Source organism: Sciurus vulgaris (assembly GCF_902686455.1).
Source record: "Sciurus vulgaris genome assembly, chromosome: 13".
Classification (NCBI taxonomy): domain Eukaryota; kingdom Metazoa; phylum Chordata; class Mammalia; order Rodentia; family Sciuridae; genus Sciurus; species Sciurus vulgaris.
In genome coordinates this window covers 61,556,583-61,569,120 of record NC_136474.1, presented here as the reverse complement: position 1 = coordinate 61,569,120, position 12,538 = coordinate 61,556,583, and the positions used below count along the sequence as shown (strand labels likewise).

Genomic DNA, 12,538 nt, shown 5'->3' with positions numbered 1-12,538 from the left:
AGATGGCTGTTTGAACAGAGACTAAAAAAGAAGGTGAAATAAGCCATTTGTCTAGGAGGAAAGGCTTCTAGGCAGAGAATACTTGGCAAAAATAGACAACTATTTATACTGGGCATGTTTGAGGATCAGCAAGGAGATGTGTGGGAGAAAGTATTGGGGAATGTGAACTGAGAGGTTGTCAGGAAGCAGAGCATGTGGGCTTTGTGGCCTAGGGCAAGGATTTTGGTTTTATTCTTGGTATGATTGTTTGTGCTTGAAGGATTGAGAACAATAGGATCTGATTTAATTTTGTAGAGTGAAGGAATACAGGCTAGGAGATTAGTGAGAATGTTACAGAAATTCAGGAAAAAGATAGCAGGGGCTTAATCATTAGTAGTTGTGATGAAGGGTTACTTCCAAATGGATAAAAGTAATCTATTTCTCATTTCCCTATACATCCAGTCTTCATATCTTAGATTAGATGTCATTTCCTCAGGTACTCTTCTGGTCTCTCTTAAATTGGGAAGATCTCTTTGCTGTTCTTAGTACCTTGTTCTCTTCTATAGCACTTATAAATAATAGCTGCTCTAAGGCTCCATTTGATCCCTATGCCAAAGATACTACCTTGATCAGTAATTATTTGTTGAGTAAATTAAAGTCACCTATTGGATATCTCCCCTTAGTCTCACATTCAGCCCCCTTTAGGTTATAAGATTCTTTGTAAACTCCTAGTAGCTAGTCCTAAAACTTGTATACTTTTTGTAATTTTTTTTGCTTAATATTATGTTCATAAGCTCTTAAAGGAAGCCATATGTCTTGACTGCATCATCCCTGAATTGCTGGCCACATAGTGATGTTCAGTAAACATCTAAGTAGTTTTTTCTAGGGTTGAGTATTTGATTGTATTTAAAATTACCCTTATGTTTTCCATAGCAGTATGTATTTTTACTGTTAATATTTTTATTTTTTTTCTTCAGTGAAACTGATGAAAGTTGTAAGAAGCACCTTGGAAGAGTGTTATCTATTTGGGAAGAAAGATCTGTATATGAAAATGATGTATTAGAACAACTGAAGCAAGCTCTGTGTGAGTATATAATCTTAATCTCTTATCATGTTCTCTTCATTACAATGTAATCTTTTGTTAAAATTTAAATATTCTTTCCATTTAGATGGTGATAAGAAGCCTAGGAAGAGAACTTATGAACAAATAAAGGTGGATGAAAATGAAAACTGTTCCTCTCTAGGATCTCCAAGTGAACCACCACAGGTAAAAGATTTTTGCTGATAAAAGTTATATTTACTTTATATGATCACTAACCTTGTGAATTCATTGTTTCTGGGTACAAGAGGGAAACTACATGAATATCTTTTATTTTCTATTTAACAAATTGCTTATGTTTGTAAGATGTTGCATATTATATCTTTTTCATAGAAATTATTTTCAATAGAGGATTTCTTTTTCTTCTTCTGATTTTTTTTTTTTTTTTTTAATTAAAAAAAATAGGATTTTAACTGGGTGTAATGGCACATGCCTGTAATCCCAGCATTTTGGAAGGCTGAGGCAGGATTGCAAGTTCAAAGCCAGCCCCAGCAAAAATTGAGGTTCTAAGCAACTCAGTGAGACCCTGTCTCTAAATAAAATACAAAATAGGGCTGAGGATGTTTCTCTTGAGTTCAATCTCCAATATGAAAAAAATAAAGAGGATTTCAAGTTGTTAAGTATGATTAAGTATGGTGAGATATTCACCACTTAAACAATTTATTTAAAAATAAAGTGTGAGAAGCATGTTTTGTTGTAGGATTTAAAAATTCTTAAGAATTGCATTCTTAGAGATGGACATTGCTCTTATAATGTGTGAAACTCTTTTTGAAAGAAAAGAATGTTAGAATGACAAGTATTTATTCATATAGTTCTATAAAACTATATATCAAAATGCAAGTCTATGGAAAAACAAGATAAATTCAAATCACTATGTTAATACCTTAAGTCCTCCAGGATGGTACAGCATAGCATTGCTTAACCAATAGATGAATTTTAGAAACTTTGAACTTTAAATTGAATTTTGAACTTTAAATTAAGTGGACATTGAGTCTTTAAGATTCATTCTTCTGTTTAAAACATATATGAAGGACAGATAAAATTTCAAAGGAGAAAATGAAGTTAGCTGTTTTCTTAAAACAAGGAAAATATCTTTAAGGGCTAGAAATAATACAGAAGCACAACTCATTGTGTGAGCCAGAGCCTGTTTTCTGCTGAGCTCATTTCTTTGCCGCCTAGTAGACATGGGGTGCGAACTATTGATATACTATTGGGTAACAGAACTGTCAGTACTTTAGGGGAGTTAGAGGATTGAACCCAGACTTACTGTATGAAACCAGAAGTTGGGAAGAGCTCTTTCCCTCATGAAAGGGGCTTGAAAGAAAGATAAAAATAATCGCTTAGCACTGTGGATTTATATCAGTCTTGGAATTAAGGAGGAAGAAAAATCAGACCAAGGCTCTTAGCCAGAATCTGAGCCAAGCTACCTATTGGTTCAGTGTCAGGAATGAGGAATGCTGAAGATCACTGGTCATCATGAAACAGAACTGGAATAGAAAAGTAGTAAGAACAATGACATTTGGACCAACCAAGCACTAAGATGCATATTTTTCTCTGGTAATAATTCATGACAAAATCATTTTGTGCTAAGAGCTCCATTATGATTCCACGAATAGTGTTTTGCTCAGTTCTATGTAGAATCTAACCCTCTCTCACTTGCCCTGATGAAACATAACCGCAGTTGTACTTGAGTATTTTTGAGTAACCATCTTTCTCTTCTCTACTACTTGTATGAAATGCTACTACTATTTGTTTTCTAATGATGACTTCAGAGGTGTTCAGCTTAATTCTCAGTGACCAGATATTTTGTCACTATTTGAGGACATTGTAGAATGGCTAAAAATCCCTTTGCACATCTAGTTTAGCTCATTTCATTCTCCTCTAGTAGAATTCTTATTCTAAGACTAATGTTTTAGACAACTAGGGATTCATATTTAATCTTTGATCTAACATTTGGAACTTAGAATCTAACTCATGTAGAAAGAAATGTGCATGTGTGAGATTGGGTTATAGTTTAAGCATGCAGGCACTGTCAGGATCATAAAGCTACCTGCCAGGTACGGTGACTCACACCTGTAATTCCAGTGACTCAGGAGGTTGAGGCAAGAGGATCACAAGTTCGAGGCCAGTCTCAGCTACTTATTGAGGGCCTAAGTAACTGAGACCCTGTCTCAAAATAAAAAGTAAAAAGGACTGGGGTTGTGGTTCAGGGGTTTAGCACTCTGGGGTTCAATCCCTGGAACCTCACCACCCCCCAAATTTATAAAGCCATATTTTTTCTTAGAACTCTAGAAAATTTAAAAATTTTCTAAGATTGATTAAAATGTAATATTTTATATCACTTGAGGTCCTTGAGAAACAAATAATTGGCATTGTTCTTAGGAACATTTTCATTGTAGACGGGATATGATATTATTTGTCTTATAATTTTGGACTTGAAACACAACTTAGATTGGTGTATTTCTTATCAGGTTCATTCATTCTTTTAAAAAAATTTTTTTAGTTGTAGATGAACACAATATCTTTATGTATTTATTTATTTTTATGTGGTGCTGAGGTTCAAACCCAGTGCCTCACACATGTGAGGCAAGCACTCTACCACAGAGCTATAACCCCAGCCCCTCATTTATTCTTAATATGTTTGATTATTTCTTATGTACTAGATCTCGGTGCTAGCTTTTAAATAAGAATAAGAAACATTAGTAATTTGCTGTCAATGTCATTTTTTATTTTTATGTTTTTCAAGATGTAAATGAGACAAGGGCTGTGTTGCTCAGGCTGGTCCTGAACTAGGCTCGAGCAATCCTCCTTCCTTAGTTTCCTTAGTAGCTAAGACTGTAGACAAGTGCTGCTGCACCAGCTAGATGTGAGCCTGATAAAGACACAGAATTAGTTACAGTCTGTTTTTAAAAGTATGTGTAATGTCTTAGTGTCTCTGAATCTAGTCTTAGAAACTAAGAAAGACAGAAAAGATGGGATGGGGAGAGAGACTAGTAAAAATGAAAATTATTTTTCTTTGGAATAAGTTACATTATGAACTTTTTCTTTGGAATATATTACATTATGAAAGGTAAAGCCATTAACAAAGAATCACCCTTTCCTTTTAATTATAACTAGTATGAGAATAGTGCAACTAAAATATTCTAATTGCCCTTTTCTCCTAATTATAGTTGTATGAAAATAGTACTACTAAAGGTAATAAAATAATTTGTTTCCTGGCTAATAAGCATGGAAATATTAGTCATTAGATACATGGAATTTTTAAATACTTTAATGGTCTTATTAACAAACCATAGGATAGTTGAAGATACTGTATTTGAACACAATACCAAATAACATTTCTTTTATGATTTACTTACAGCATTTAGAAATAGAGTCTGAGAGACTTTTCTGTATTGTATTAAATGATTGGTGTCCCCCTTTTCTCAATATCCAATTTAATTTAAAATTTGAAAATCTTTGCAGTGATAATATAATATGCAGTGATAAAATAATGGATATATTATACATAAAACTTGTATTCTTTAGGTTGAAGTTATAGCCCAGACCCTTTTACCACTGAAATATCTGCCATATGTATAAATCAGTCATTTACCTAGTTTTTTAAATAATCAGATAAGTATTTTTATATTATCTGTCTCCACTCCTGAACTGTGAGCTCCTCAAGGTCTAGGGAAGGCCCTTGTCTCATTTACATTTTCAATACCTAACACAGTGTAGCTTAGTATACAAAAGAGATGGGGTTGTCTGCAAAAGCAATTTATATTGTAAACTTTGTGTTAGTAGGTAACTTATAAGGATTAAGGATATGAAAAAAAGATTCAAGTCTTTTCTATTAAGATTGATTTATTTTGGTTCTGAAGTTGTGTAACTTTTTAGACTCTAGATCTCGTTAGAGCATTACAAGATCTAGAAAATGCAGCTTCAGGTGATGCAGCAGTTCATCAGAGGATAGCTTCTTTGCCTGTTGAAGTCCAAGAAGTATCCCTGCTAGATAAAATAACAGGTAAGAAGAAAATGTGATCCAGAACTTTTTTAGGAGGTGGGTGTGGGAACAAATAGGTCATTGTTTTTGTTGTGTAATAATTTTATTATCCTGTGCTTTTCTTAGATAAAGAATCTGGAGAAAGGCTTTCTAAAATGGTAGAGGATGCTTGTATGTTGCTGGCAGATTACAATGGCAGATTGGCGGCAGAAATAGATGATAGGAAGCAACTCACTCGAATGTTAGCAGATTTTCTTCGTTGTCAAAAGGAAGCCCTTGCAGAGAAAGAGCATAAATTGGAAGTGCGTAACCTTTTTATTTTTAGTGCTTATTTGTTTCATATACTTTGGGGTAGGAATTTTAACATATCTGAGTACCTGCACACCTTACATTTTGGGGATAGATCTTTTAGGCAGTGGGTGACCCAAGTATCTTTTTCAGCATCGATGGATATCCTTCTACCTTAACCAAATCAACCTGCTTAAGTAAACTTTGAAATTTAGATTAACAGAATTCATTGCGTTTGAAAATTATTTGTGTGAGATTCCATGCAGTAGTATTAATGTTATCAACTTATATCTTTATCTTCAAGCACAAAAATAATAGAAAAATAACAATAGGCATGAAATTTTACCTGCAATAAATTGCGGTTAGATTTATTAAATTCTTATTCTGAGTACATGCTGTCTTTTAGCTATACTATTAAGTCTTCAAATTAATCCCTTGTAAGTTGATCATAGTTTGCTGGTATGTGCCTGTAGTTCAGCTACTTAGGAGGTTGAGATGGGAGGATCTCTTTGAGGCCATGAATTCGAGACCAGCCTGGGAAACATAGTGAGATCCTGTTTCAAAATAAAAAAAAAATTAGTCCCTTGTTCCACCTCTGATTCTGATGCTTAACATATTCTTACCATCCTGACCCATAAACACTGTTAGTTAGAAAGTGATTGCTCTTATAGGTAGTGATTGGTTCTGTCGATGAGAAGTTTAGGGGTGCAGGAGGTGGTAAAAAGAAATAGTTCCATATTTTCTGTGAGGCATTATCAAGGATAGATGAGCTAGATTTAGTTTTTTTTTTTTTTTTAAATCCTTCAGTTGACAAGTTGTTTAAATTGTTTATTGCTGTACCAGTTTCTTATTCTAATATGTAAGAGAATTTCTAATTTATCTGGGTCCCTTTATTTGCAGGTAGTTCACTGTAAGTTTGTGGATATGGCATGATACTGCCTCTGTTAGGTTGCTTTTATTTATTGTAATTTAGTTGTGGGTTCATCAGTCTCTAATTAGGCCCAAAAGGTGCTTGGACTGGCTTGCCATTTGTTAGCTGTTACTTCCACCCAAAACTCTCAGGTTTTAATTTAGCACAATCTCTTCAATTTGCTCCTCCTCTGGTCACATAAAACACACTGATTATTGGCACTATGATTTGCCCTTGAAAAATTGCTCACTTCTACGTGGAAAGGAAAAGATGGAATTTTTAAAAAGATGAGTTTAATACTTGTCAGTCTTTGATCTTGTGGTAGAAGTTCAATTTTAAATATATTGTTACTTGTTTTATTGTCTGCAGAATTGAGGGTAAGTAATATACAGTTTTTGTCTTTAGTTTTTTTGGTATCATTTCTTTAACTTCTATTGAGCTTCTGTTGCAGATATTGGACATGGGCGTATCTTCTAACGATGTCTTCACCATTAGCATATTCTTCCTGCTAAAAATAAATATCAAACTCCAAAGCCTGTATTGTCTCATGTTTTTGAAAATTGAAGATCGAAACTTTTGTACTGCTTTCTCACTTAGAATGTTGACCATTTATCACTGGTTTCAAAAATGGAATTTCTGCACCTGCTTGGGAATCTGAGACAGGAGGATTGCAAGTTCAAAGCCAGCATCAGCAACTTGGCAAGGCCCTAAGCAACTTAGTGAGAGAGACCCTGTCTCTAATAAATATAAAAAAGGGCTGGGGATGTGGCTCAGTGGTTAAGCATCCCTGGGTTCAATGCCTGGTACCTAAAAAAAGGAATTTATGTTTGAAAGTGTAGAAAATATGGCAGATTCCCCCTCCCCCAACAGCTCACTCTTTCCTCAGTGCATTATAGCAAGAGTTCATAGTTAATAGTCATAGTGGTGAGACTGATAATAATAACAATAACATTTACCATGTGTCAGGTATGCTATTATATGCATTTAGTATAATCAACTCATTTATTCCTGTATAGCAGGTATAATATTATCCACATTTCATAAACATGGAATTGAGGCACAGTGAAATAAAGTAGCTTACCCATGGTTGCAGAAAGCTAGTAAATTGTTAGAACCCAGGGTATCTGCCTCTGGAGTCAGTGTACTTAATCAAAAGGAAATTTTTTGCTTCCTGTTTTTACTTAAAACAGTATAAGACTACAGCAAAAGCTAAAGCCCTATTCTTTCTGATTTCATTCTCCTCAGAGTTAATAACTGTCTTGAAATAAAGTGTCGTAGGCACTTTTGTTGTTATTCAGCATGACTGGATTTTATCATGTTATGAAGAAACTACCTTGATTATGTTCAAAATTTTTTTTTTTTACAAGTAAAGAAATTAACTTTCTATATAAACTTGGAAGTAATTCAGCATTTGTAAATCTCTTTATAAATCATAATTTAGAAATAAACATTTCCTTTGTCAGGGAACTTGAAAATGATTTGAGACAATTTAGACTTTCTTTGTACTAAGCAGTTGGCATTGTTTTTTGAAGTTGAAACTGAGAGGTGAAGATTTATATTTTCCATATCAGCTGTGATGTCACATAGTTGACAGTTCTCATGCATCTTTGAACATTAACTGTGATTAGGTATTGATATGTCATTACATTTTCTTTCTTTTTTAAGTGGAACATAAACTTAAAGTGTCAATTTATGAGTTGGCTGTTTAATATTTCTATATTTCTAAAGGAAGCCACTATTAAAGCATTTGTAATGAATGAAAATACTTGGAAATTTAAAATTTTTTTGAAAATCAATAGTCATTGCTTTTGAAACTGTTAACTTTGGTTAATAAGCATATAATTATTAGGATGAATTCAATAAATTTTGTTTACATTTACAGTCTTTCATGGATTGCTATATGAATCAGTCATATTTCACCATTCAGAAGTTGAAAGTGTTACGTAAATAATTGTTTATTTAACTTGTTATGAAAGAAAATATCTGCATAGTATTCTTTGTATGAATATTGTTTATTCAAGCCTGTCCCTCTTCTGATGTAAGATTGCCTCCATTAAGTTATTTGCATTTATTATTACAGTGTTTTGTGCATTGTAGGTAGGACGACAGAGAACATGTGGTAATACAGGTTTACATAATTGTATATATGCAGGACTCATTAGAGTGCTGTATAGATGGGTCAAAGGGGATGTGTGTGTAAATGTTGATAGTGTAATCAAGCTCTCCAAAAGGTTCTGCTGTGTGTGTATGTGTACGTGTCTATGTACGCAAGCATGCACACACCCACACACAAACTGCTAGTGATCAAACTTGGAGTCTCATGCCTGATAAGCAAGTACTCTACCACTGAGCAAAATCAGGTTCTGCCTCTTTAAATTTTCCATATGAATTATAAACTTACAGTATGGGTGCATTTTTTTCTACATAACCTTACCCACACTGAGTGGTAACCTTTCTACTTTGTGTTTATCTGATAAACAGTGGAAAATTTTTTTCCACTCAGATTGAATATATTCTAAAAATATTAGCCATTTTATTTCTCCTGCAATTCTCTATCCTTTTAGAACACTTTTTTTTGGGGGGGGGGGGTTATTAAGATGGCCTTCTCAGTTCATAACTCTAAAAATATTCTGCTATTTTAATTTTGTTTTTAAAAATAATTCCATTGGAATTTTTGTTCAGGTTCTGATATAAAAGGGATCTAACAAATTGATAGTGATAATGTTCCTTCATTATTTATTGATTAATAATTATTGTCTTTTACTATTGTTAAATGTCATTGTCATACTTAATTCTTATGTATACACATACTTAGTAATGTAGTCTCTTTCTACTTGCGCATTTATTTTACCTTCATATGCACAGATTTTGATTTTTGTTACTTGCTAATATTGTTCATTTATAATTTTGACTGATTATTGTGATTATGAATTTTTATTCTTTTTTTCTCATTTTCACTGTTTTGCCTTTATACGTAATATTTTAAATGACCACGTTTGGTTATTTATCAGATGACATGTTATTCAAAGATACAGTGGTAAGGATACGGAGATATGAAGATAAGGATATGGAGAAAATGGAGTAATTTGAAGTAATTTGATAAGAAGGAGTTGTGGGTTTTTTAAGAGAAATGTTACTAATGTCTACATGTGTTATATGTTTTTAAGGTCTAAAATTTTTCATTATATATGCAGTTACTTCAGGAACTGTGTAATCTTTAGCCATTTTTATTGACTATGCAAGTAGTCTGTTTTAATTATAGGGGGAAAAGCTATATGAGCACAAAGACAGCCCTGGATATTGGCTTCATTTATTATTTATTTATTCCTTTGATTTAATATATGCATTTTACTGTGTCATTGTTTTCCTTTTTAATGTATGGATATATGACTATTTAAGTACTCTGTTCTTTATGATTGTTGCCATTGCTTTGGTATTATAAACAGCATTTCAGGGAAAATCTCTTTAGTTAACGTTCTTGCTCACATCTGATTATTTCTTGTGATAAATTTCTAAAGATGAAATTACTGATCCATGTTAAAAACTAGATATTGGTTACCAATCTGATTTTCAGTAAGGTTCTAGTTGGTTTTATTATCTGTAGGTCTTCTTTCCTAGGCCATTCATTTTCTCCAGAGAGAAATGCCTCAGATTTGCCAGGTAGATGACAGAGGGCATCTATTTTCTGAATAGTACTCTATCTCTTAACATCTGTGAGTTGAGTCCCTGAATGGAGATCTTTTGCTCAGTTTCTTGTCTTTCATCTTTTAGTTCTATGGGATAAAGGTTTTAACAGAGTCATTTAAATAGTTTCAGTTAGTCCTTATTGTGCACCTTAAAACTTAACATTACATTTCAAGGAGGCTTGTAACTTCAAAATTCTGAGCCAGTCCAGAATTCCTCTGGATGAATTGCATTATTTTTGTTCATTTTGTGTTGCAGTTTTTTTCAGTCTTCAAAGTTTTTTGACATTCCTTTACGGCATACCTTTTCTGTCTTTGTGGGTTTCTGCCTGTTTAAATTGTTTTACTACTTTGTTGGCATTTTGGGAAGGAGCAGATGAATATTTCCATCTGTCATGTAGTGAGACTTTTTATGTCTTAGTAAACACAGCTAGAATTTTGTGTTTCATACCTCCTGCCATACCACCCCTAACTGGTTGTCATACATATATTGCCTGCATTGTTAATAGCTGATCATTCTGATCTCTCTAAAACCTTCCTATGGGACTTCAGCCAGACGGCTCTTTTAAGAAGAAACCAGGCCCCATTACACCTGTTTAAAACTCTCCAATGTGTCCCATCACATTTTTTGATTTTTAAAAAAATATTTTTAGTTGTAGATGGACATAATACCTTTATTATATTATATATGGTGCTTGGTGCTGAGGATTGAACCCAGTGCCTCACACATGCTAGGAAAGTGCTCTACCATTGAGCTACAACCCCAATCCACATTTTTGGATGTTGTCTTGAATTCTTACATGACCTATGAGATCACTAGTCATGAGCCTGTAACTTCGTTTTCATCTTGCTGGATTATATTTTGTTTTTAAAGCTGGTGAAGCATGTTCTCTTACCAGGATTTTGCTTTGTTAATTTCTAACAGAGGCTGAAATGCGCTTTTTGAGTTTTTGTTAGCTAGCTAGTTCCTTCTTTATTCAGGTAAATGGTTCTATTCTTTATTCAGGTGCATGGTCCTATGTCACCTCTTCAGAAGGTCTTCTATCCCTTTCTTTTGCTTCTACCCTCTCCCCAACTGTATTGCATTGTTTTTTCTTTGTGGTACTTATCATTATTTGAAAATTTAAAGCTTTGTGTAGTTATCATATGTAACTGTCATCAGCATGTAACCTCAGTGCTTAGAGCAGTGCCTTTTTCCTGGTAGTCATTTAGAGTGTATGTTGAATGAATAAGTAAAATCAGACCTTCCAGTGATAGATAAATGGATGACACTAGAAATGTAAACTGTAAGAGGTATATAATATTTATATTTAAATTGTAACTTATTTTGTAATTGGGAATTTAATTAATAAAAATGATTGGAAATACTTGAGGTTTTGGGATAGAATTATACCCAGCATAATTGATTCTTTCTTTCTCCTTCCTTCCTTCCTTCCTTCCTTCCTTCCTTCCTTCCTTCCTTCCTTCCTTCCTTCCTTCCTGCCTTCCTGCCTTCCTGCCTTCCTGCCTTCCTTCCTGCCTTCCTTCCCTCCCTCCCTCTGTCTCTCTCTGTCTCTCTCTTCTCTCTTTCTCTCTCTCTCTCTTTTTCTTTGTTTCTTTCTTTCATACTTGGGCTCCAACTCAGGACCTTGATTTTGCTAGGCAAGCTATCACTGAACTTCATCTCCAGCCCTGGCTAATTAATTTTTGAGTTGTTTTAGTATATATATGGTCCAGTTCAGTCTCCTCCCCTTACCTGTGGCTGATATTACCCAAGACACCCAGTGTATGCCTGGTTTTGCTGATGGCATCAAATTCTATAAATACTATGTTTTTTTTCCCTCTAAACATACATAGCTATGATAAAATTTAACTTACAAATTAGACACAGTAAGGGATTAAAAGCAACAATAAAACAATAATTATAACAATATACAGTAACAAGCATTAGGTGGATTGGTTTCTTTCCCTCTCAAATATCTTAACTCCTCACTATGCAGTAGTACTAATTTTGGAACAGTGACTAAAGGTAACTGAACCACAGAAAGTGAAAATTTAGCTCTGGATAAGAGGGAACTACTTACTGTACTTCAAAAAAAAAAAAAAAAAGTGGGCTGTGTGTTCAAGGCAGTATCTAGAAAGAACTTCAGGTGGGCATTTATTTATTTATTTTTTTAAGATTTTGGGCATTTTTATTTACATCATCCAAATCATAACATACATTTACAATGAACAATAAATATCTTACTAATTTTTACACACATCTTTTCCAGTTTAAGTAGACTCATGTATCTATCCGAACATAATTTAAAAAGGAGAATGTCAACAGCTCACTCCAGAAATCTTGCTCAAGGAATTCTGAGGCATGTAGATGAACTTGAGTTACAGAAAAGTTTTTGGTTAAAAAAGGGCAGTTCTTTTCAGTGAATGCTGATATTCAATGGGCACAGCTTGTTTCAGAAATGCTCCATTTGTCCTTAAAACATTGGTATCATAACTTCAGATCTTTGCTGATCACCCTTCCTACTCTTCAGGGACAATGTCAGTGAGTGTGTTGACTTTTTGTGTTCCCTCCAGGAATGTTCTCAGATTCTGAACTTTCAGGTGAGCATTTT

At 33.8% G+C, this 12,538-nt stretch overlaps 1 protein-coding gene across 2 annotated transcripts in view; it reads left to right on the top strand.

Moving 5' to 3' along the window:
* The window catches only part of RPRD1A (regulation of nuclear pre-mRNA domain containing 1A), a 70,829-nt gene that overhangs the window by 37,561 nt on the left and 20,730 nt on the right, over nt 1-12,538 (top strand). The window contains exons 3-7 of one of the 2 annotated variants that reach the window (XM_079108592.1): nt 957-1,063; nt 1,149-1,246; nt 4,958-5,084; nt 5,190-5,365; nt 6,713-7,333. In XM_079108592.1, the coding sequence (XP_078964718.1) occupies nt 957-1,063; nt 1,149-1,246; nt 4,958-5,084; nt 5,190-5,365; nt 6,713-6,919 (715 nt within the window). In that variant the 3' untranslated portion in view covers nt 6,920-7,333. Of the gene's footprint in view, nt 1-956; nt 1,064-1,148; nt 1,247-4,957; nt 5,085-5,189; nt 5,366-6,712; nt 7,334-12,538 lie in introns of those variants that run through there. The other variant, XM_079108591.1, reaches the window with a different exon arrangement.